The 23,513-nt window shown below is 42.6% G+C and overlaps 1 protein-coding gene across 1 annotated transcript in view; it reads left to right on the plus strand.

Annotated features, from left to right (window-relative positions):
• The first annotated feature begins 5,507 nt into the window (after positions 1–5,507).
• efcab6 (EF-hand calcium binding domain 6) overlaps positions 5,508–23,513 on the plus strand; it is a 74,787-nt gene continuing 56,781 nt past the window's right edge. Inside the window, exons 1-5 of the mRNA XM_035995942.1 lie at positions 5,508–5,620; positions 7,436–7,595; positions 10,449–10,638; positions 18,352–18,464; positions 18,601–18,661. Coding sequence (XP_035851835.1) covers positions 7,447–7,595; positions 10,449–10,638; positions 18,352–18,464; positions 18,601–18,661 — 513 coding nt within the window. The 5' untranslated portion in view covers positions 5,508–5,620; positions 7,436–7,446. The remainder of the gene's footprint in view (positions 5,621–7,435; positions 7,596–10,448; positions 10,639–18,351; positions 18,465–18,600; positions 18,662–23,513) is intronic.

Genomic DNA, 23,513 nt, shown 5'->3' on the forward strand with positions numbered 1-23,513 from the left:
GCGGTGTATGGGTCAAACAAACACAGGATTTTCCCATTTTTACACTTGTCATTTCAAGTGTGTCCTATCCTGATTAATTACACTTTTGTTTTCACTTAGCCGGATCACAGATCCGATTACAATCTCCATTTTCCGGGCTACATGCCAATTAGTGACGGCACTTCAGTCCACAGGGTGGTGGTAATGCACCTGAAGCTGTATTGTAACCAAGGTTATTATAGTTTTGAATTTTCAATTTCATTTTAGTTCGTTTTCAGAGTGGGTTTACTAGTTTTAGTTTAGTTTCAGTTTTTCAGAATGATTTTTTTTTTCAGTTTCAGTTTAGTTTTAGTCTTTTTGAAGGTTTGTGTTTTTATTTAGTTACAGTTTACTAAACATATTTTTACACTGCTTATTTTCATTTTAGTTTATTATAATAACCGTGATGCTAACCCGGAATTTCCACCAACTGCTTAACGGCTGCAGATCGGCTCCGCTGCGTGTCGGCTCCGTGCTCCGGCGTCCTTCAATACCCACCATAGATATACACCCACTAGGTCCGGATTTGTTGCGGAACGGCTGCGGCCATGACTGATAGCTGAAGTCACGAGGACCCACGAGAACTCGCAATTTCACGTATGATCGCGCGATATAACAGGATGTAGTTTCTATAAACAGAACCACAAAACCAACAACAGTTTGTTCTCCGCCCATTTTGACGTTTTCAAGGTGTAGTGCAGGGAAATATGATCCACCGTGAGCATGGTGTATTTTATTTTGAAAATGAACCGGATGTTTTATTTTGTTTCCGTGCTCGACTTCCTGTTCTGCACTATCAGCCCTGTGCTTAATTGCTGCGGAGCTCTCCGGCGTCCGGCAAAAATTGAAGCTCTGCGTATCTGCTGTGCCGGAGTTGGAACGCAGCCTTTCCCCAGTCAGTGGAAATACACACATTGACTTTAATGGAAACCTAATGACTCTGCCGCCGTTCGGGAGCAGATCCGCAGCAGCAGTTTCGCAGTTGATGGAAATTGCGGATAACAGCTAAAAAACACTAAAAGAAGAATGAATTGTGCTCTTTAGCAGTTTAGTCACAACAACAGTTTAACTAGGTAGCTAATAACATGTGCACAGACTGACTCTGACTATAGGCGGACTGGCAATCCGAAGGGCCGATTTGGGCCGCTGGAAAAAAGAAAAAAAATGCGGCAACACTGGCGTATCACACTAGTTTGACTGTACGGCTGCAGCCTGGAGCCTCCCGTCTGGTGCCATCGGGCTTCTACTTTTCAAAATAAAAGCTTGCGTCTGGTTTGCTACGTCTTCGTACTTTTGTGTTTTGGGTGTTTAAAGCAACACTATGTAACTTTTCCCTCTTCGGTCCCCCTACAGGTTGTCTCATTGGAACTACAGCTGCAGCTAAAAGTTACATAGTGTTGCTTTAAGTATGTTATAATAGGTTTTAAATATGGAAGCATTTCCATTCTATTCTAAGATGGTGCCATGGTAGTTTATTTGAAGGTGTTATGAATTGCTTCAGTGTGTGTGTATTATGTAATTATGAAAGCCTGTAAGTGCACCTCATGCTGCTGGTGCCGTAATCTCAGGTGAGCCTGGTTTATGCAATTATAAAGCGAATAATGTCCCTGTCTGAAATTGGGCCGGTAAGGGACGGAATTGCCAGGGCCGAATTTTTGTCCCAGCCGCCCCTGACTCTGACTCATTAAGAGGTTGTACTAATCAGCAGCATGCTACTTTCTGTATGTGTTGAAATTGATGGAGCTCGGGTAGCACACCTGGTAGAGCAGGCGCCCATATATAGAGATTTACTCCTCAAAGCAGCAGCCGCAGGTTCGACTCTGCCCTGAGGCCCATTGCTGAATGTCCTTCTCCCCTTTCATGTCTTCAGCTGTCCTGTATAAATAAAGGCCTAAAATGCCCCAAAGAAATTGATGGAGCCATTTCCTTCCTGTCACTTTGCATGTGACACGAAGAACAGCAGCGTTATTTCAGCGTGATATCAGTGTCACTTCAGCTGTCGTTACCATGGGGGGCAGATCCTGTAAAGGAAATTTCAACAGACCTTTTACTGACGTATAGTTGCACTTGGGAAGAATAAAGATTGAGCATGCATATTAGAGAGATGTATTCACACCTATTAAACATCTCAAACGTCCCAAGGTTGTTTGGCATTGGGATGTCAGTCCATCTCTAATGCTTCTGAGATGCTTTTTAAGCAGTGGATCAGATAATCCAAACACTTTACCTGTGTGAAACCACGCTACATATTACCGCTGATAGGTACATGAACAGTGTCCTTTCTCTCTCGTTCTCTCTGTTCTCTCAGAAATAGCCAGCTTTTGGCTGCAGGAGGGTATTCACCCATAACCAGCATTAACTATGTTTTGTATTCTGCTACTCACTGTAGTGTCACAACAGCAACAGTATATCTCGAGTCAGACTATTAACCTGAGGCATCACTTGAAAGCAGTCCCTCTGTTGCCACAGTAGTTTCCAGTCCAGCAGACCAGTCCCTGCGCTCTACCAGACACTCGTGAATGTCTTTATTGTGCGGATAAATGACAACCTCAGCACACACTCGTCACGCCGCCTCTTTTACGGCTGCTCATTCTTTCCTTTCATTGTTCCTTTTTGTCTCTGTCACTCTGTTTACAGCCGTTGGCAAGGCTTCAGCTGCCCATCTCCGCTTTTATAGTTTGTTTGGTATTTTATACATGCCTGTCTCTGTTTCCTGGGCATCTTACGTTTTGTTTTACATGCTTTTGCTTGCTGGTTTATTAATAAAGTTGTGTCTTCAGGCAATATTCGATGACTGTGTTCTCTTTCTTTGAACTCTTCAGTGTCTAAAAGTCTTGTCCTGTAGCTACATGTGTCTAGCGCTCTCAAAGTTCCGCTATCAGGAGAAATGGAAAATGAGAGTCAATTAAATGAGAATTGTTAATGCCATGAAAAACTGTTAAAATTGAGAACATACAGGGTTGTAATATGGGGTAGGCAATCATCAGGTTGCACATGAACATCCATGATTTTTACTTAAAGTGCCCATATTATGAAAAAATCACTTTTTCTGGGATTTGGGGTGTTATGTTGTGTCTCTGGTGCTTCCACACACATACAAACTTTGAAAAAAATCCATCCATGCTGTTTAGAGTGAGATACAGTTTCTGAATGTGTCCTGCCTTCAGTCTCTGGGTGAGCTGTTCAAAATCTGCACGGCTTGTGATGTCACAAGCCGAAACGAGCTGGCTAACCGCAACCATTAGCTCGTAGCGTTAGCATTAGCATGCTAACGCTAGCATGCTACCTCGTTCTCAATAGCAAAGCACTGCTACAACACACACAAGTTCACCATAATCTACAAAAGAACTACTTACATGTGCGCCCTCATTTAGAAGTCTCCCAGCTAATCCTGCCTTGTAACTGACCGAAGTTGTAGAAACAGCCTTTCTTTTACTGTCTATGGAGCTAGCTAGCTGACATGATCTACATCTGAGCTACTGGGCATGTGCAGTGCAATCAAAGATAGTACAGAAGAAGAAGAAGAAAAGAGGTCTCACTCTGTAGCTAAAAGAGAGACCAGGTGAAAAGAGGATATGCAGCAGTGAGAGAGAGAGCAGTGCAGTACAACAAAAATATGGTGTTTTTTGAAAATTAAACCATGTAAACCTATTCTGGTATAACCTTAAAATACAATTATGAACCTGAAAATGAGCATAATATGGCTGCTTTAAAGTGCTCATATTATGCTCATTTTCAGGTCCATAATTGTATTTAGAGCTTATATCAGAATAGGTTTACATACTTTAATTTTCAGAAAACACCATATTTTTGTCGTACTGCACATTGCTGCAGCTCCTCTTTTCACCCTGTGTGTTGAGCTCTCTGTTTTAGCTACAGAGTGAGACATCTCACTTCTGTTCATCTTTGTTGGGAGTCGCACATGCTCAGTAGCTAGGTAAGGACTACTAGCCAGTCAGAAACAGAGTATGAGGGCGTGCCCTGACAGTACCTAGGTAAGGACTACTAGCCAGTCAGAAACAGAGTATGAGGGCGTGCCCTGACAGTACCTAGGTAAGGACTACTAGCAAGTCAGAAGCAGAGTATGAGGGCGTGCCCTGACAGTACCTAGGTAAGGACTACTAGCCAGTCAGAAGCAGAGTATGAGGGCGTGCCCTGACAGTACCTAGGTAAGGACTACTAGCCAGTCAGAAGCAGAGTATGAGGGCGTGTCCTGACAGTACCTAGGTAAGGACTACTAGCCAGTCAGAAGCAGAGTATGAGGGCGTGCCCTGACAGTACCTAGGTAAGGACTACTAGCCAGTCAGAAGCAGAGTATGAGGGCGTGCCATGCTAGCAGCTAGGTGAGCATTATAACGTGTGTTACAAAGTGACCACGTTTGTCTCTGAAGTAAAGGCTGGACTACAATAGAGCTGTTTGGAGCAGTTTGTGAACAGTGTTTTCTGTTGGAGATGGTAAGTCCCTTTGGGGTGGACTTTGGGCTTTTTCACTTTGTAAACCTATAACGTGCACAAAAAAGATATATGACACAATAAAGGAAAGGAGAAAAGCCAAAAAGTATTATATGAGCACTTTAAGATAAAATCAATGTGGGAAAATGTAGCACATAATGTTATTTTGTAAGTTAGGGTTTTGGCCATTTTTTCATTGTCTGTGTGTATATTGTGCAGGCCTATATGTAATTGTATCGCTAATGGTTTTATGTGGTGATTATGGTAAAGGTGGTACTCAGGCTCATCAAGGCCTTGGTAATTAGTTTAAATGAGCTCAGCTGATGCATGATGAGCTGACCATGTCTGTGCCCTACGTATATGCTTGAGACACTGTTGAAAGCCATTTGCATGAGGAAGACCCAGCAGGGTCGAAACGTTGCAGCACAATAAACGTATGGCAGAATGAGCAGAGTGCGGGCACCTCGTTCTTTTAAAGTTGTATCCAGCTCCTTTTTGCCCTGCACCTCACTGGTGGGGATGTGCACACTACCACTACTGTTCTACATAATTGATCTAACAATCTAAGTATGAATTTTCATATATGTACATAGTCTAATTCTCTCATGACTAATTAGTATATGAAAGTGAGTAGTAAGAACGCTCGGGCGACGATCTTTCCCTCTAAAGAGTTTCTATCTTTACTGTACTGGAAATGAAGGCGCTTTTACTGCATAATTCAAAGTTGTTGACGTACGTCATTTTACTGGGAAGGACGGAAGTACGATCCGGTAGTTTTGACAGCAGTGATGGGACTTAATACCCCCGAAAAAACCAGCAGCGCCCAATGTTTACAGCGAGGAGATAGAGGTGTCCGGTTAGCCAATTTGTTTTTCCTACTATGGCCACGCCAAAACCCGCCCTTCAATAGCAGCTCGATTGGTTGGGTGAGGTTAGGATAGCCGATTGGTCAGGTGATAGGACCTGTACAAATCGGGTTCCGTTACCTTGCGTAAGCATCTGGACGCCTGGCCAATAGTAGTGTGTGAATGCTATTGAAGGGCGGGTCTAAGGGTAGCGCACGGCTAATTCACCGTTGATAGTGTACTTTAGCAGGCTCTCGTGAAGTAGAAGCTAAAGTAAACGGTTGAAACGATATAACGTTAGAAGGGTAAGAAGTTACACTTTAATTTTACACCATTAAATTAACTAAAAGACATTAATAGATAATTTATATTCGTATTTATATAGATATTTTGATAGAACCCTAGCCAAAAAGTGTCCGAACGTGGACACAGTAGGCTACTGTGAAAGTGGCACTACTAACTGAGTCAGTGTGCTAGATTATGAGTTCTTTCTCTAGTGCTACTCATGTTTAAGCATTTATAATTATCTTGTAATCGTCATGTGGCCACAGTGGCAGCTGTGCAAAAGTTATATATTTTTTAAGTCAAAATAGCAATATTAGGCTACCACAATGCAAATTACAAGCCCAGCGTTAAAAAAACAACAAGGCATACACACTGAAATAACCTATCACCTTTTAATTGGTATGGCGAAATTCTTTGGTATGGCTAACTTGTTAGCTAACAGCTGCCCTTTTACACATCCAGCAGAAACATTAGCATTGAAGTCGTGTTTGTGTCCACCAAAGGAATGTAAGTCCAATATTCAGTCTGTTTTAGTTCTGTTTTTGGTCTTCATTAACTCTTGAGTCAAATATCTGTCTGTCCGTTTCTGAGCAGGTTGTAGTGGCCTTTAGAGGCTTTTTTCCCCTCTGAAATCAGGTGCCTGCTCCGGCTGAAAATAAGGTTCATAGGCGGTTAAGGTGAACCAAAAGAGTAAAGGAAGATGCTAAAATCTTTGTAGAGCTCTGTGGGTTGTCACTAGAGCAACACGTTTCAAATTCAGGTTCGTTGTTGCTAAAACACCGACTAGACTAGTGGTGTAATCTAATGTATTGTAGTGGGTATACTGTACTGTATATGTATGGGCCAGAATGGGACTTGGCGACGTCTGGGTGTCCTCCCCCAGGGAAATTTTGAGCGTCAAATACTTCATTTCCTGCATTTTGATACACTTTTATGCACCAATTCACAGCTGAAATACCTTAATTTAGCCTATGCAAAGAAAAAAAACCTGAATATAATAAAAAACAGAATATGTCAAAAATATGATGGAAAGTATGTTGTATGTCATTGGGCATTTTTAAGTGGGTATATGGAAATCCTGGAGCTTTCTTGGTGGGTATACTGCGTATACCTGCATATCACGGAGACTACACCACTGTAAAACACTAATATATATATATATATATATATATATATATATATATATAGCCACATTAAGTTGTACAAAAGTGTTATCAGCAACACGCACTTAAAGTATACTGTCTTTAGCAGTTTAGTCTGTTTGCAGGAGAATAGACCTTGTCAGTGTTATATGATTATATTATACTATAGATTATCATTACTGGTGCATTAAAGTGAAAACTGGACAGCCTTGGACTTTAACAAGGTAAGTGATAGCTAACTATAGCTGTCTAATCAATGTAGTGGAGTAGAACAAGTACTAAGTAATATACAAATGAAAATACTCAGTACTAGTAAGTCTAGGCTAGTGCTTTAGTAAATGTACTTAGTTTCTTTCCACAACTTTATTCAATATCTGTCTTGCCCATAGAATGTCTTGCCATTTAACATTTAGAAGAAAAAAACTTTGTTGTTTTTTTTTGCATCCATGGTGACAGATTTGACAATAGCGAGCTGTGGCAACAAAACTAGACTGAATGGTTGAATACAGTGGGATGTGCTCAGAAGTGCCAACTGCTGATTCATCTCACACACACACACACACACACACACACACACACACAGAGACAGACAGAGAGAGAGATCATGTTCATGTGTCAACTAGCAACCGCAGTCACTACCCAGTGTCATTTATCACCCTCCTGTCCTCCAGCCTCTCTCCCCACACACACCAGTTTCACCCAGTATGGCCAAGCTGCTGCCTCTTCACCTTGGACTGGGACACCTGGTCATCGGCCCGCGGCCCCACACCGCTCTGGGCACTACCACACACTCCTCCGCAAAGAGACAGACAGGCGGCAGACACAGGCAGACATGGGTCCACACAGATAGAGGTAAGTGGTGTTTCAACCTTCAGTTTCCTCAGCTGTAGTTTCCTATTCGTTTTTACTTAGAGCTTTAATATAATTTCATAATCTCATTGGTCAATAATTCTTTTTCTTTTTTAATAACTGAATCAGACATTTTTTGATATCAGTTTGGTTTGCAGAATGATTTAGCCTGGCCCAGTGCTGCGAAAATGCTAAATGTTGCTTGTTTCTGAGTTAGTCACAACCCTCATGGCTTTAATAATGCTTAATATATAACTTCCTAAGCTTTATAGATTATTTATAAGCCATTGATAAAAACAAATTGAAAAATGTTTTTTTAATTTAATTTTAATTTAACTTTGACATTAGAGTATTTTTCTGACAAATTTAATTCTACTTTAAAGGTCCCATGGCATGGAAATGTCACTTTATGAGGTTTTTTAACATTAACATGAGTTCCCCCAGCCTGCCTATGGTCCCCCAGTGGCTAGAAATGGTGATAGGTGTAAACCGAGCCCTGGGTATCCTGCTCTGCCTTTGAGAAAATGAAAGCTCAGATGGGCCGATCTGGAATCTTCTCTTTATGATGTCATAAGGGGAAAGGTTACCTCCCCTTTCTCTGCTTTGCCCGCCCAGAGAATTTGGCCCACCCATGAGAGAGAGAGACATCATGGCTTAAAAACAAGCGAAGCATGGCAGTTGGTCAAGGCCACACCCCCACCCTCCACCTTCCCCCCCCCTCTCCTCCTCAATAGCATTTAAAGCTACAGACACAGAAATGGCACATCCTAAGGAAAGCTCATTGTGGGACTGGCTCTAGTGGCTGTAATTCTGCACCAAGGCTGAATTTTAGGAAAGAGACTTCAGATACAGTATTAGGGGACCACTAAGGCCTATATAAAAGAGACTTCAGATACAGTATTAGGGGACCACTAAGGCCTATATAAAAGATACTTCAGATACAGTATTAGGGGACCACTAAGGTCTATATAAAAGAGACTTCAGATACAGTATTAGGGGACCACTAAGGTCTATATAAAAGCATCCAAAAAGCAGCATGTCATAGGACCTTTAATTCAGCGTTTTAAGACATTAAAACTTCTTTCCTATTAATGGATTACAAGTGATCTAAAACACAATGTATTAACTAGGGCTGTCAAAATAACGCGTTCATTTCGATTAATTAATCTGAGAAAAAATAACGCGTTAAAAAAAATAACGCAGATTAATCCATTCCATATTGACGTTTGACCCGGTGCCGTTCTAGCCATCATTGGACTGTAAAATGAAGGAGGGAGACGAGAATGTTCTGCCTGGATCATTAACTGGAACATTTACTTGTAAAAATCTTCTTCCTGCCAACCCTGGCTACCGAAATCTGGTGCCACTGATATGTCTGCACTTCTCTCTGGTGCTCTGAAGACGATACAGGCAACACAAACACCGCTGCATGTGACATTAGTTAACACTATACTAGACAGCAGCTAACGTTAGCCTACCGCTAGCTAGTTAACACTATACTCAACAGCAGCTAACGTTAGCCTACCGCTAGCTAGTTAACACTATACTCGACAGCAGCTAACGTTAGCCTACCGCTAGCTAGTTAACACTATACTCGACAGCAGCTAACGTTAGCCTACCGCTAGCTAGTTAACACTATACTCGACAGCAGCTAACGTTAGCCTACCGCTAGCTAGTAGCTGGATTAAACACGGTTACAATGCTGACAGCTAACGCTGAACGGTGTAAAGTTTGACTGTGTTTTACTGTAGAGGACTGTGACTCAACAGCGGGATGTAACAATCTGCAGCTGCCGAGCTGCTGTCGGAAAAACAACACAGACGGTGCGTTCAATGAAACTGGTAAACTACAGCTTCGTGGTGCATTTGAAGTTATTGTGGTTGTTTTTGTCGTTCAACAGCAATTTACTAGTGAAATAAGTTATTGTTATTGTTATACATTACTATTAAATCATTTAATTTTGACCATATGGCCTTAGCAATAAACAAGCCGTTCTTTAATGTCACCAACTGTTGTTTAGTACCCTTTGTTTTCTTTTCTGTTTTTACTTTCTTAAAAAGTATCGGTTCAGGCACCGTTAATTATGTATGCGATTAATTTCGATTAATTAATCACAGAGTCTGTAATTAATTAGATTAATTTTTTTAATCGATTGACAGCCCTAGTATTAACCATTAAGACCAATAGTTACAACTTATGGACTCTCTCTCTCTCTCTCTCTGTATATATGGGGCGGCTATGGCTCAGGTAGAGCGGCCGTCTGCCAATCGGAAGGTTGGTGGTTTGATCTCTGGCCCTGTAGTCCCATGTTGCCCAAGTGTCCTTGGGCAAGACGCTGAACCCTGAATTGCTCCAATGCTGCCACCATCAGTGTGCGTGAACAAGGGCATACATTTGGGTTCAGCATTGGGGGGGGGTTTGAGATCTCCAACTATCTAGGGAGGTCCTGACAAAAACAGAAAAAAATGTTGAAAAGTAACTTGAAAAAGCAACAAAAACATTGAAAAAAAGCGAACAAAAAAAAAAAAAAAAAGAAGCCCAGTTTGAATTATTGGATGGGTTGTAACCCCCCCCACCCCACCCATAAATGACACCTATGTGCATGAATGTTTATCTGATAAGCAGGTGGCACCTCATATGGCAAGAAGAGTAAGACTAGGAAAGCGCTATATACTAACTAGGAAAGCGCTATATAAATGCAGTCCATATGTCCACGTAGTGGAAGTATATTTAGGGATACAGGAATGTGTACTGTATATATGACCACTTGTTTTATGTGTTTCCCTCCTGTAAAACTCTATTATTTCCCTAAAGTAGCTTCAAAGTGACGTTAGGTATATTTCATCCTCATCTGACCCCCTCCAGGGGGGCGGCTCACCCTGGAGCAGGTGGAGCCTCTGATCCACAGCAGACTGGCGAACATCAAGTCGGCCCTCGTGGCAGTGGACCCTGATGGTACGGGGCTGGTGAGCACAGAGGAGTTCAGACGAGTCCTGAGGAGCCTGCTGTCTCTCAGCCAGAACCAGCTCGACACTGTCCTCAACGAGGTGAGAGGGACGTTAACTTTCCTCTCTGTCCACACGGCGGTCAGAGGTCAGGGGTCTCCCAAAAGCACTTGAGCAAGTTTGCTGCTTCATCAGTTAGGGGCTGTTCTGACTTGATTTCAAGGGCCATGAACTCCCAACACAGGTGTTTTCATTTCAACTAGCCATTTAGACCTCTTCCCAGGACTGTCTGGGGGACTCGAGTTGCATGACTTGACACGAGTCAGACTCAAGTCGTGTTGTCATCCTTGTCCTATACTGTGTTGTGTTGTCCTGTTTGAGCAAAATCACCAAAATGAATTCCAGGCGATTTGCGTCGCTTTGGCAAAAATAAAGACTTGACTTGACAAATTTGGGGACTTGAGACTTGATTGACTTACATTGATAAACGATTTGACTTGACTTGACTTGACAAATTTGGGGACTTGAGACTTGATTGACTTTGACTTGGTTTTCATAACTTGAGACTTGACTTAGACCTGAGATAGATGACCCAAAAGGACTTGACTTTTTTATTAATGTTATACAAAGCAATATTTGGTTTTTCAAGTTATTGAGAAGCTATGTTTTTTTGTTTTTTTTGGAAACATGATTGGGTGATTTGTTGTGCTATGCGCGCCAACCTGGAGGCAGGAGGCAGCCGTCATGCCAAAAATAATCCAATTTAGATTCAAGGATTAAGTAGTCAATGGCAGTAGTAAGAAGAGAACAGCGGTGTGCAAAGTCCGCAGCACAAAAATCAAGACACGACCACCACAACATGTCACTTCATCCGTCACTACAAAACCCACAAAGAAACGTATGAGAATATTTCTTTTTAGATAATGAATCAGTTGGTTAAACGTCTGCTAGAAAACAACTTTTCTGTCTTTTTTAACTGATTTAAATGTGGAAACGGGGTTAGATCATCAGGATTTTGTATGACTTGTGACTTGCTTGACTAGTAGCTCAAGACTAGATAGATAGATAGATAGATAGATAGATAGATAGATAGATAGATAGAGACTTGACTTGACTTGCTTGAAAAAAAAAAAAAAGAAATTATATCGGCAATTCGGCCCAAAAGTGCGTCGGCCCACCGGGAAAATGCCTGGTATGCCAGATGCCAGCCCTGGTTCCAGGCAACCCGTAACTTGTGTTTTCACAACCTTCTACCAATGAAAATGCCCTGGAACGGCAGTCAAACCCGTAACTTACTCCCCGTGAACTCGTACCAGATCGTTGTACTCCCAGTTACAGTTTTGACGTCTCACACACACACACACACACACACACACACACACACATAAACAACAATGGCGACCCCTGTTGATGCTGTACAGACGCCGGTGATTAACAGTGAGAAATAGAAATAAATTGACATAAACAGGCAACGTAAAGTAATTCTTCACATTGTAATCAAAACAATACACATACGATTGTGTACTACTACAGGTTATGTTTATTAAATGAAGCCCAAAATATGTCGGCGACTAGAAATCGCTAGTATCAGCTAGCGCAAGCTAACGTCAACGGTAGGTAGCCGCTATCTAACGCTAACGCTAGCTAGAAGGGTTTGTGGTGACTTTGCCTGGAACGCTACCAAGTCGTGAGTTGCGACTTGAAGTCGTAACTTACGGGCAAAAAATTGTGTCTGGAACGCAGCAATACTGCCACCTCTGGTGTGTAGAGACTGATTGATTGACATCTTCCTAAACCTCTTGTTAGCTTTGTTTCCCCTGTCAGGGTGGGAAAAATGACAGTTTTATCATTCTTATTGGTAGAAAGGATTTGTGACCTAATAAATTCCCATCATGCTCTAAACCACCTTCAACCTGAGCAGAGGTCCAATCAGCCACAATAACTGAAATCACCTGTGTGGGTGTTTTTTGAGGCTTTAATATCTTGCCGATCACAAGTGGACAGCTCTAAGTATGTGAGCTTTCACCTGTCTGTAGAATGTGTCTCCAAATGCGTCCTGAGTGACCGCTTGACTCACAGGATCACTTCCCCTCTCTATATGCAAATAAACACATACATCATCATGTGTAAGGTCTGAGGCTTTGAACATGGGGCGCACGTTCCACCAGGTGAGCTACCAGGGTGCCCCAGATCTGATTTCAGAACACTTGATCTCACTAATCTCCTTTCGTCTCCATTGGAAATAGTGACAGTTGAAGGTGTTTGTGAAACACTTTTGGATACCTGTGTTAAGCGTGATTTATGCTTCTGCGTTAAATCCCGTGGCTACGTACGTAGGTACGTGTAGACATGGACCCCACACCGGTCCTGGACGGAATACAGCGGTTCTATTGGTATAGTCCAAAACGTTTGACAATGTAAACGCAAAAAATAACTGCTCCAATGTGAAGCAAAATAAACTGCAAGGAACCAGACTGCTTGGTAGAGGTGTTGAAATTAATCAAATAATCGATGCATCGAGTCGTGGACATGGATGATGCTGCATCGATAATCGGCCGGGCCATAATCCTATCATTTCTGTTTACAATTTAATGTAGGCCTAACAACCTTTACTGTTTACATATTCTGGTATGTTTTACCAGGAAGTGCCATGTGCTCAGTGCTGTAGTTTTATGTATCCAATTTATTTTTGAAGCTTGAAAAGCTATGAATTAAATATCCTATATGGCTTTAATAGAAAAATGTATTTGACGCATCGTGATGCATCAAGATATCGAATTGAATCGAATCGCTGACATGACAATCGTAATCGGATCGAATCGGGAGATCAGTGAAGATTCACACCTCTACTGCTTGGTGGAAACGAGGCTTTAGATTTTCATCCTCTAAATGTTGTGTTGTTACGTGGGGCGTCATCCAGAAGATGGCAGTAGAAGATTTCTTTTTAAAATCACTGACACTGACACATGATGCTCCGTGGCTGTGAAGACTGGTCAGCGGAGAAGTGAGTCCGGCGGATGTTAAAGCAGACGTTATTTGTTTGCACCTCTGTTGCGTTGGCTGGCATCAGTTTTTCCTCTGATCGAGCCCACTGGCTCATTCTATTTTTTATTTTTTTATTATTCTTTATTCTTTTTCGGCCTTTATTTTAATAGGACAGCTGCAATGACATGCAGCAAAGGTTGGAGTGGAACCAGCGGCCGCTGCGTCAAGGAGTAAACCTCTATATATATGGGCGCCCGCTCAACCAACTGAGCTATCCGGGCGTCCCGCTGGCTCATTCTCTACTATGTTTTTTTTCCATATATTCCTCAGCATCCTGCAGATGTTTACTAAAAATGAAGGAATCCATTTAAAAGAAAACCTCTGGGCTATAAAAGCTGGTCGATGTAGAATGTTGAAGTCGTCACTCTGCATCCATGAAGTCTAATGAGTGTGTTGAGGCCTTGGATCAGGATGCTTCTACTCTCTGACATTGATCAATCTAGCGTGAATATGTGTGTGTGTGTGTGTGTGTGTGTGTGTGTTTTTGGGGTCTGTGCATGGCGGTGTAATTCCCCCTCTCCCTTCGTCTTCATCTGTGTGCGCGATGCCTCTGTCACTCTGCTACGCCACTGTAATCGTCTCCACTGTTCCTCTTTGTTCCGTCTCAGCGCTCACGCCTGACAGTTTGACTGCCTGTCTTTCCCACACAGATTTCCTCCCATAATATCAGCACTTTGTGTCCCCCCCCTCTCCTCCCCATACACAACCCCACTTCCCCTCCATCCCTCGCCCACCCCTCCCACTCACCGTCTTATTCATTGAAGCCACTGTGCGATTGAGTGTGCGTGTGCGCTTTCTGGAGAGTTGTCGAAAGTTTACTTTAAAGGACTATCACTGGAGTAGCAGCTGTTGTTCTGGTGACATTTTGATGTGGAAGTTGCTTTGTGCTTGGGGGAGCGAGAAAGCCACAAGCAGCCTGGCACACCCCCTCCCCCCCCCCCCCCCCCTCCACTCTTCTTCTAGTTCTTCTTTTTCTGTTCTTTATTTATCTATCTGGTCTCATCCATCAGGATCTCTTTTTCGTAAAATATTGATCAAGTGTTAAATGTGCTGCGTCTGTAAAAGCTGGGCCCGTAAAAGAAATATGCCTGCATAATTCAAGCTTATTGGGGAGGAGGGAGGGTTGATGGCAAAAAGACAATCACAGCTGACAAATCTGATGAGGATGAAGAAGAAGCTGCTGGTGATGGACAGCCAGACTCATGCAGAGAACAAGACAGAGAAAATCCACTTCATCAGGAGAGCTCAAGCTCTGTCTCCTCACTTACCAAATGGCTTTTTTCAGCCCTGTGTTCATTTTAGAGTGATTAACAGCTATTTCTTTTAAACCCATGATTATTTTATACTATTTACAGTTGATTTTGTCCCGATGTACAGACGTCTCAACACGTTTCATGGCCCCTGCCCTCCATACTATCAGCCACTGACCTCCCTCTCACCTTCAGCCTCTAACTGAAGTGCAGGTGTAACAACGCTGTCACAGGTATATAGAGCACGGAGAGCCCCCCCCCCTCTTCCTCCCCTGAGGTGTGTGTGTGTTACGCTCCATGGCTGCTGATAGCAGTGATAATTGGACAGTGTGGTGTCTATAATAAGACTCAATGCCAGGAGCTCCGCTGGGGACCGCTGCACTGGATTACACCATGGAAGGATGTAGGGCAGGGCAACAGGGACTGTACTTTGATTATGAGCCATCAAAATAGGTATACGCGCGTGTGTGTGTGTGTGTGTGTGTGTGTGTGTGTGTGTGTATGTGCGCCAAGTATTTGTCTGCTTGATTGAATGCACGTGTGTATTTGTGTGCGTTTGTTTTTGTGGAAACTAGTTCCCTGATTTTGTGTGTTTGGGTATGTGCCAACTCTTTACCAGTTTTCTGTAAAGTGTATGTGTGTGTGTGTGTGTGTCCTTGTGTGTGTGTTTGTAAAACAGCACAAAGGTCAGAACAAAAGCATGCGACTGCATTTCCCAGGTGTGCCCCCCCGTTCCAGAGAACGGCACCTAGTGTATTCCCCAAACAGCCTCGTCCTGAAAATTACTGCTCAACCCACCTGACGCCAGCCAGCCAGCCACATCGCCACCATGCTCTTCCCGTCTCCACGGAGACGCCATTATATGTGCCATTATCACAGACGCTGGTACCGGAATGTTTGAAAAAGTTTGGAGTGGGCTTGAGTGCACACCATTATCTTCATCCTCCTCTTGCTTTTCATCATCATCATCACAGTTGTGTTTTGTGTACAGTATGTGTATATATATATATATATATATATATATATATATATATATATATATATATATCAAGGGTTAAAGGACTTATGTCTCAGCAGGATTTGGAAAAACATGTCCATGCTTTTATCTTCAGTAGACTAGACTACTGTAATGGTGTCTTTACAGGTCTCTCTCAAAAAATCAATCAGACAGCTGCAGCTGATTCAGATCACTGCTGCTCCAGTCCTCACTAAGACCAAGAAAGTGGATCACATCACTCCAGTTCTGAAGTCTTTACACTAGGGCTGTCAAAATTGCTCAAAAATGACGTTCGAATATTCCCTCTAAAAAAACACGTATTATTCGAACTATTCGAACATCTGGTTGCGCATGCGCATTTTGTCAATGACGCGCATTACGTCAATAACAGGACAAATTAATACAAAGAGACATAACTACTTGTATAGGTAGTCTATTTAAGTTTAAACATATTTGACAACGTATTACCTACAGAAAAACAAGTAAATCAAATGATGGCCAAGACCGCAGACCTCACGCTCGCTCACTCGAGCACTTTCTCTCTCTCTCTCACGCTCTCTGCACAATGTGCGGCTGTGCGCATAACGGTTTAAAATGAACAACAATAAACACATTTTGAGTGCTGATCAAGAGTTTTGTGCAAGCAATTTAAGGTCGCGACCATTGTCCCAAATATAGCAGGCTTCATTCAGTGATTGAAACAAATATTATTAACATTAATTGAAGTTTCACAGTAGCCGATATAGAACCGACATTGAACGCTCCGAGCGAGCTGTGCTGTAGTAAACATGGAGCTTTTCCTTGACATGAAACGGTAAATAATCAAACCAGTGGAAGCAGTGCATTTAACCTTTATTCATGCATATCTATTCAGTCGTAGCATAGGGATACGGTACCTCGGTTCCATCGCTTGACAGAAATCCCTGAAGCCTGCCCCATCCACGACACTGATTGGTCTCATGTCCTTACAAATGAACAAAATTAATTTCTCCGTTATGGCCTCTTGTCGTGTTGCAGACAAAGAGCTTGTGGCAGGCGGTGCAAAATACGTGTCAAGACGTGACTGTTTATCTGGAGTTCCACACATTATGCCATGCTCATTTGGGTGCACATTTTCGAGATGTGACCTCATGTTGCTAGTGGTCGAATGGTATGCTAACTGTATTTTACATAGCTTGCATACAACTTTATCTCGCGGCTCAACTATTTTACCTCCTACCGACCAAAATCCAAAGTACTTCCAGACATGGCTTTTTAGATTTTGGGGCGTAAAAATCGCTTTCTCTGATGCGGTCAAGTTGGCCTCTGCACTTTCTGCCATCTTCCATGCAAGACAAGTCAACTTTCAGCAGTGACGCTGTGCCAGACAGTGCGACTCCTGTGACCTGTCCCTGAACACTCAGGCGTGCTAGCGCGCCCACTCGCAAAGCAAATAGCCAGACAGCCTCTGCTACCGCGAGCGTTTTTTCCACATTTTTTTTTTTTAATTCGAATATTAGTTTTCACCTAAAAACTATTCGAATATATATTCGAATTTAGAATATTCTTTTACAGCCCTACTTTACACTGGCTTCCTGTCCCTCAAAGAATTGATTTCTCTGTTTGTTTTATAAAGCACTAAACGGTTTGGGGGCCAAATGCATTTCTGATCTGCTGCTACATTCTGAACCAGCCAGATCTCTCAGGTCGTCTGGGACTGGAGTGCGGATCGGGCCGCATTTTTCTGTCCGAGCCCGGCCCGCGTCCGACGGAGCAGTAACCGAACTCGGCCCGAGCCCAACGGGCATTAAGATATTTCTGTCCGAGCCCGACCCGAGCCTGACACAGTTAAAATCTCCTTTTTTTCTCATACTAATGACACGTTTGTTTTTGTGGAAAGCTTTTGTTAAGCAACTGTAGGAAGGCATTCAGAAATGTCAACAGATGAGGCATCAGCACACACGGGGCAACAAGCACGTTAACACAGGCACGCACCTACATCATAAGCTGTTTTAGATTTAAAATGTTCAATGCCTTATCGCGCCGATGTGACTGAGCCTGACCCGAACCCCAACATCATTTCTAAATATCTGTCCGAACCCGGCCCGGCCCGTCGGGCTCGGTTCGGGTATCCATCCTCTATCTGGGACAGGTCTGCTTTCTGTCCCCAGAGTCAGAACTAAACAGGGGGAAGCAGCGTTCAGTTTTTATGCTCCACATATGTGGAACAAACTCCCAGAAAACTGCAGGTCCACCGCAACTCTGTTTTTTTAAATCAAGGCTGAAGACCTTTCTTTTTGATGCTGCCTTTCTTTAAATAATTTATTCATTTCTCGTACTGCACTGTAACTATTATTCTCGTAATTATAACTGTTTTTATATTTTCTTATTGTTTTGAACTGCTCTTTAATGTTTTATGTGAAGCACTTTGATTTGCCCTGTTGCTGAAATGTGCTATACAAATAAAGCTGCCTTGCCTTGCCTTGCCTACAGTATGTGGAACCACGTGTGTTTACACGTCTTTGTGTTTTGTGGCTGCTGTAGGTGTGCGAGAGGGGCGGTGAAACGGTGGACTACACGCAGTTTCTGAGGCGGTTCAGTCGAGCCCCTGCGGCCAACAGAGCCTGCAGCAGCAGCAGCAGCAGCAGCAGCGTGAGGTACACACACTCCTCTTCTCCAGCACCACAGCAGACGTTTTCTAAACAAAGAAATATCACGCTGCTTTGCATTTATAGGCGTTTGGTGGCAGCAGCTGAACAGAAATGAACTGTATTGTGTGTCTGTTTGTCTCAGGCGCGGTCCACAGAACACCTCCATGTCCCTGTCTGAGATACAGAAGCATCTCAAAGATAAGGTCTGTACCCTCTCTTTGACTCGGTCATTGTTAAAAGTAGGGCTGCACAATGTGAGGAAAATATATGGCAACGATAACAATATTACTTGCGATAAATAAATGAATATCAAAATGTACTCAGTTCTGCATTTCCGCTGCTTTCAGTGTTTTTCTAAAATACAACAAATTTGCATGTTGAATTTGAAACAAATACAAGGAAATCATTTCCAACATTGTTTTATTGAACAAATTGAACATTGAATGAAACATAAAAGGCACCACTAAAAAAGAATGACAGCTTCTTTTTAAAGTGCAGTTTTCTGCTGATATTTTCTTATAAACTTACACAAAAAGATCTCCACCTCTCGCGATACGTCGCAGCCTTTAGCGATGTATCTTCCCGGCAGGGGTGAAGCAGAGGGGCCGTAGGCTCTGTTCGGTTCTGCCTCCGCTGAGTAGGGCGAACGCTGTTTGTTGTGGGCATCATAGCAACGTTTGTATCCGGTTTTCCTTTTTGAATGACGAATAGATTACCGCAGCCTGCTGGCATGGAGAGTTATTTCCTCTCACGCAGGCACAGAACTTATGTGGTAGTTGGCCGCCTGCTGTAGTCTTTTCGGTGTGTTCGAGTGCAAATTTTGGCAAAGACAAAAGCGACGTCCGGTGACGTGAGGCAACGCCACAGTCTGTCTTCGTCGCCACTAGTTCTTGGCCATCTGCTTGGTGTGCCAGGGCCTTTAGAGACGGAGCTAGCTAGCTGTAACTGAGTAATGCTAGCATTTTCCTGGCTGGCTAGAGTGTTAGCAGTTACTGATACTTAGTGTGCCAGCTATAGTACTTCACCAACCAGCCCTGCGAGTTGCTATTTCTATTTCATTAGGACACATGGATAAACTTTGCTATGCCACTTTCTGGTGTGACTGGTGCTTTAGGCATTTGAATGGTGTCCTAATACATACTAATGATATACAGTTTTTTATTGTTTTGCCGTAAACACACACAAGATAAACTTACTTTGCAGTTGCATGCTTACTTATACTACTTCTGTTTGATGACAAGTTTCAGGCAAACCTCTATCTTGTTGTACAAATTATTCAGCTAAAGTCAATGAACGTGAGCACTCCCTGAAAGCACTAGATTGATGATGTAAGAGAATGCAAGGGTGAATTCTTGCTTTAACATTCATTAATGCTGCAAAGGCACACTTTACACACACAGTGCTTCAAAAAACCAATGAACGCAATCTAAACACTAACATGACTCACACATTATCCTCAGTGTGTGTGTGTGTGTGTGTGTGTGTTACATTTAGCAGCTGTGTTTGTGGGGCCAGCTCTGGCAGAATTTAGGCTCTACGTAGGAGGGCTTGACAGAATTGACTGTGGATTTGTGCTGCTTGTGTTCCACATATGAAACCAGTCTGTGGATGTTGTTGTGAAAACGCAGAAAATGTATCTGTGGACAAATGAAGGCCCGAGGGCTATCAGGGCCGTCCTAATCCTTACTGCAGACATGCATAATGTGTGTGTGTACGACTGTATATTTCTATGTCGGCTGTATTCATGAAAAAACATCTCTCACAGCCCACATCCTTCAGTCGACACAATACACATTTATTCGTAGTTCATCCAAATCTTCGTCTTTCTACATCAGGCCATTCTTTCTGTGCATATGCGTTTTTTGCTACTTCTCTTACCAGCCAACCAGATGTGTTCAGACTTCTAAGAACGATAATACGATGCCAGCCAGGGCTATGAAACGAGACAGGACTGTGTCATAGTAACCCTCAGTGAAACAAATCAACCTTGTCAGGGTATTTCATTTAATAAACACAAGTCACAGGAGTTCTAGTCAAACCACATTTTATATTGTCTAGATATTCTGTCTGGTATGTCCCAGTTTTTGTAGGCAAGTTTGTTCGTATCGTGCCTTTCACCGAAGCAATTAAAAACGCTTTACATTAGAAATACAAAGGCATGCGGAAGAAACACAAAGCAGTATAAAAAGACAGATAAAAGGATTAAAAAGAGTCCAAAATAGAAGATAGAAATATAATAAAATGGAAGAAAACAGTCCAAGATTCAAATCAATAGTCCCAACTTCAATGTAATAAAAGGCAACAGAAAACCCAAAGGTTCTAAGCTGTTTTAAAAGACCTGAGAGTTAAAACAGACCCCAGGTTTTGTTCCAGATACACTTTACCAGAATTATGAACAACATTCAGATATTCAGAGAACATTCATAGATCAGCTATGATCATTTGTAAAACCAGTGTTTACCCTAGTATCTTTCTTTCAGCAGCGGTGCTGAAGTGCGTGAGGTTTACTTTGCGCTGCAAATATTATTACATGAAATTGGTGGAGCTTATTGATATCCCTGTTGTTAGTCATTTGCTGAAGTAACAAACACTATTAGCTGTTGCCACATTACAGACAACTTGAGCTTAGTTTAGTAGCTAATTAAATCATAACAGAAAACATAGCCTAGTAAAAACCCACGCCAGGCATTGGCCTAACGTTAAATTTATTAATATCCATGAATTTGATCCAATATTTGCTACTAGCATTTCTATCCCAGGACCTGAAGTACCTGAAGCAGCATGTCCCCACCAACACAGCCCCTTGTGTTGTTTGAACGCAGTGCTATTCATGTCTAACGAAGTAAAAGTGAGGCCTAAGTAAACGAGGTCCAGGCCACCTTTGAATAATATTTTATCGAAATTATCTTTAGGCGCATTTTCTGCCTTTTTATTAAAGCTTTAGCGCGTAACTTTTTGATATTAATGAACGTCCCGTCACATTCCAGCCATTGCTAAATGAGTTGCTACAAAGCTAATTAAGACTATCAGCTCCACACAACTCTCTCTGGATTTCTCAGTATGACTATGTTCAGAAGATTGTGGCGTCCGGCGACTTTCCCGCTCAGAAACTCGAGTGAAGATAATGACCTCTTCTGAAGAGTCCATCATGTTTTAATCCTCCGTGTCCTCCTTGGCTACTAACAACTGTGTGGAGGGGGGGGGGGGTCCGTGGTCACGGAAGACTTGTGCGCCGACAGTGTTGTTGTCATTACTTAGAATTCCTCATGGGGGAGACAGAAACTACGCACTATAGCTATATTAAATAGCAACAGGAGAGAGATGACAGGAATAAGGGAGAGAGATTTAAGCCACTTTAAAAAACGGTAATCCAAAATTTAGGGGATAAAATAGGATTACATTCAAAACCAGCAGATTTAGGCTTAGTAGCTCCTATGGCTAGAGGTGTCGGGCATGGGCTTCAAGAGGTCACACAAGGTACCAAAGTAGTGCACGAGGACTGCTGTTACTGATCAGCTTTGTGCTTCTCCTTCTTTAAGGTCTTGTTGTCTGTTTGGCTTTGTTCCATCAGTATATTTAGCCATTATTCATGCACAGCAACGGAGCTCCATCATGGCACCAACTGCGGTTGCTAGGTGACTTCTGATGCAACCGTAAAGCCTCTACCTACTCTACTTCATCCAACAAATACCAGTAATTTCTTGATCCATCTCGACAAACGCTCTGCATCTAACTGTGTTACTAAGACGATGGCTTCTGTTGTCACGGCAACAGGATGAAAAATGTTGCACTTCTAGGTAGCGATCTCTCTGAGGTACAAAAAGAGATTCTGTCTTAGAGAAAAGTTTGGAATAAATCAGATATTCGGAGGCCTGTTTACTGAACGAACAACAAAGCCAACGGGGAATCTCTGTGTCTGCAGTCTACACACTTTTGGTGACTTTGATCTCTGTCAAAATTGTTTGTCAATTACTGTAATAAGTGTGAGTGTGTAGGAATGAGTGTGTGAGATCATGTGTGTGTGCGGTCACTGTCTGATGACTCGTCTCAGAGGACCAGCTGGGCCTGATAATGAGTGATGCACACACACATATGATGAAGTACCAGTCACAGCTGTTTACCCCGTGTGCTCGCCTCACTTATCAATATTCAATTAAGATCACCGCAACCCCCCCAACACACACACACACACACACACACACACACACACACACACACACACACACACACACACACACACACACACACACTCTGAAGTAGCCATCCAAGGTTGGAATGAAGGATGTTTCTCAACTGTCTATACTCCATCTGTGTCTGGATCTCCTCCTCTTTGGGCTTTGTTCACTACTTCTGTAATCTTAGTGCAGAGTTGAATCTGAAAAGATACAGTACAATCCAAAAAAACATCCTAATTCATTTGGATTCCTGAAATTCAAAGCCTGTACGGTGAACCAAGGGCTACACACGATTAGTTCTGTTGGAATCTTTGCATTATTTACATCAAATACCTTTTCGAAGAGAAGTAAGTAAGTAAGAAGTAAGAATTTAATGCACGCTCATGATCAATTTTTAAAAAGGGAAATTATCTATTATGTACTCAGGCTGTTCTCATGAACCATTCGTACATATAGCTACGAAAAGTAATGCACTGTAGTTGTCGGACTCCATCCATCTTCCGTCCGCTTATCCGGGGTCGGGTGGCGGGGGCAGCAGCTCCAGCAGGGGACCCCAAACTTCCCTTTCCCGAGCCACATTAACCAGCTCCGACTGGGGGATCCTGAGGCGTTCCCAGGCCAGGTTGGAGATATAATCCCTCCACCTTCGTCCGAGGCCTCGCGCTGTAATTATATTCCATGTATTTATTGCATGTTTACTAGGGGTGCACCGATCTGATATTAAGATCGGATATCGGTCCCGATATTGACAAAATAGCTGGATCGGGGATCGTGTGTTTAGTTAGGAAAGTCTGGTAACTTTAGTCTCTTCCACATGGTGGAAGGAAGGTATAAGGTGGAAGGTATACAGTGTATTATTAATTCAACAACGGTATCAGAT

Source organism: Sander lucioperca, chromosome 20 (genome assembly GCF_008315115.2).
Source record: "Sander lucioperca isolate FBNREF2018 chromosome 20, SLUC_FBN_1.2, whole genome shotgun sequence".
Classification (NCBI taxonomy): Eukaryota; Metazoa; Chordata; class Actinopteri; order Perciformes; family Percidae; genus Sander; species Sander lucioperca.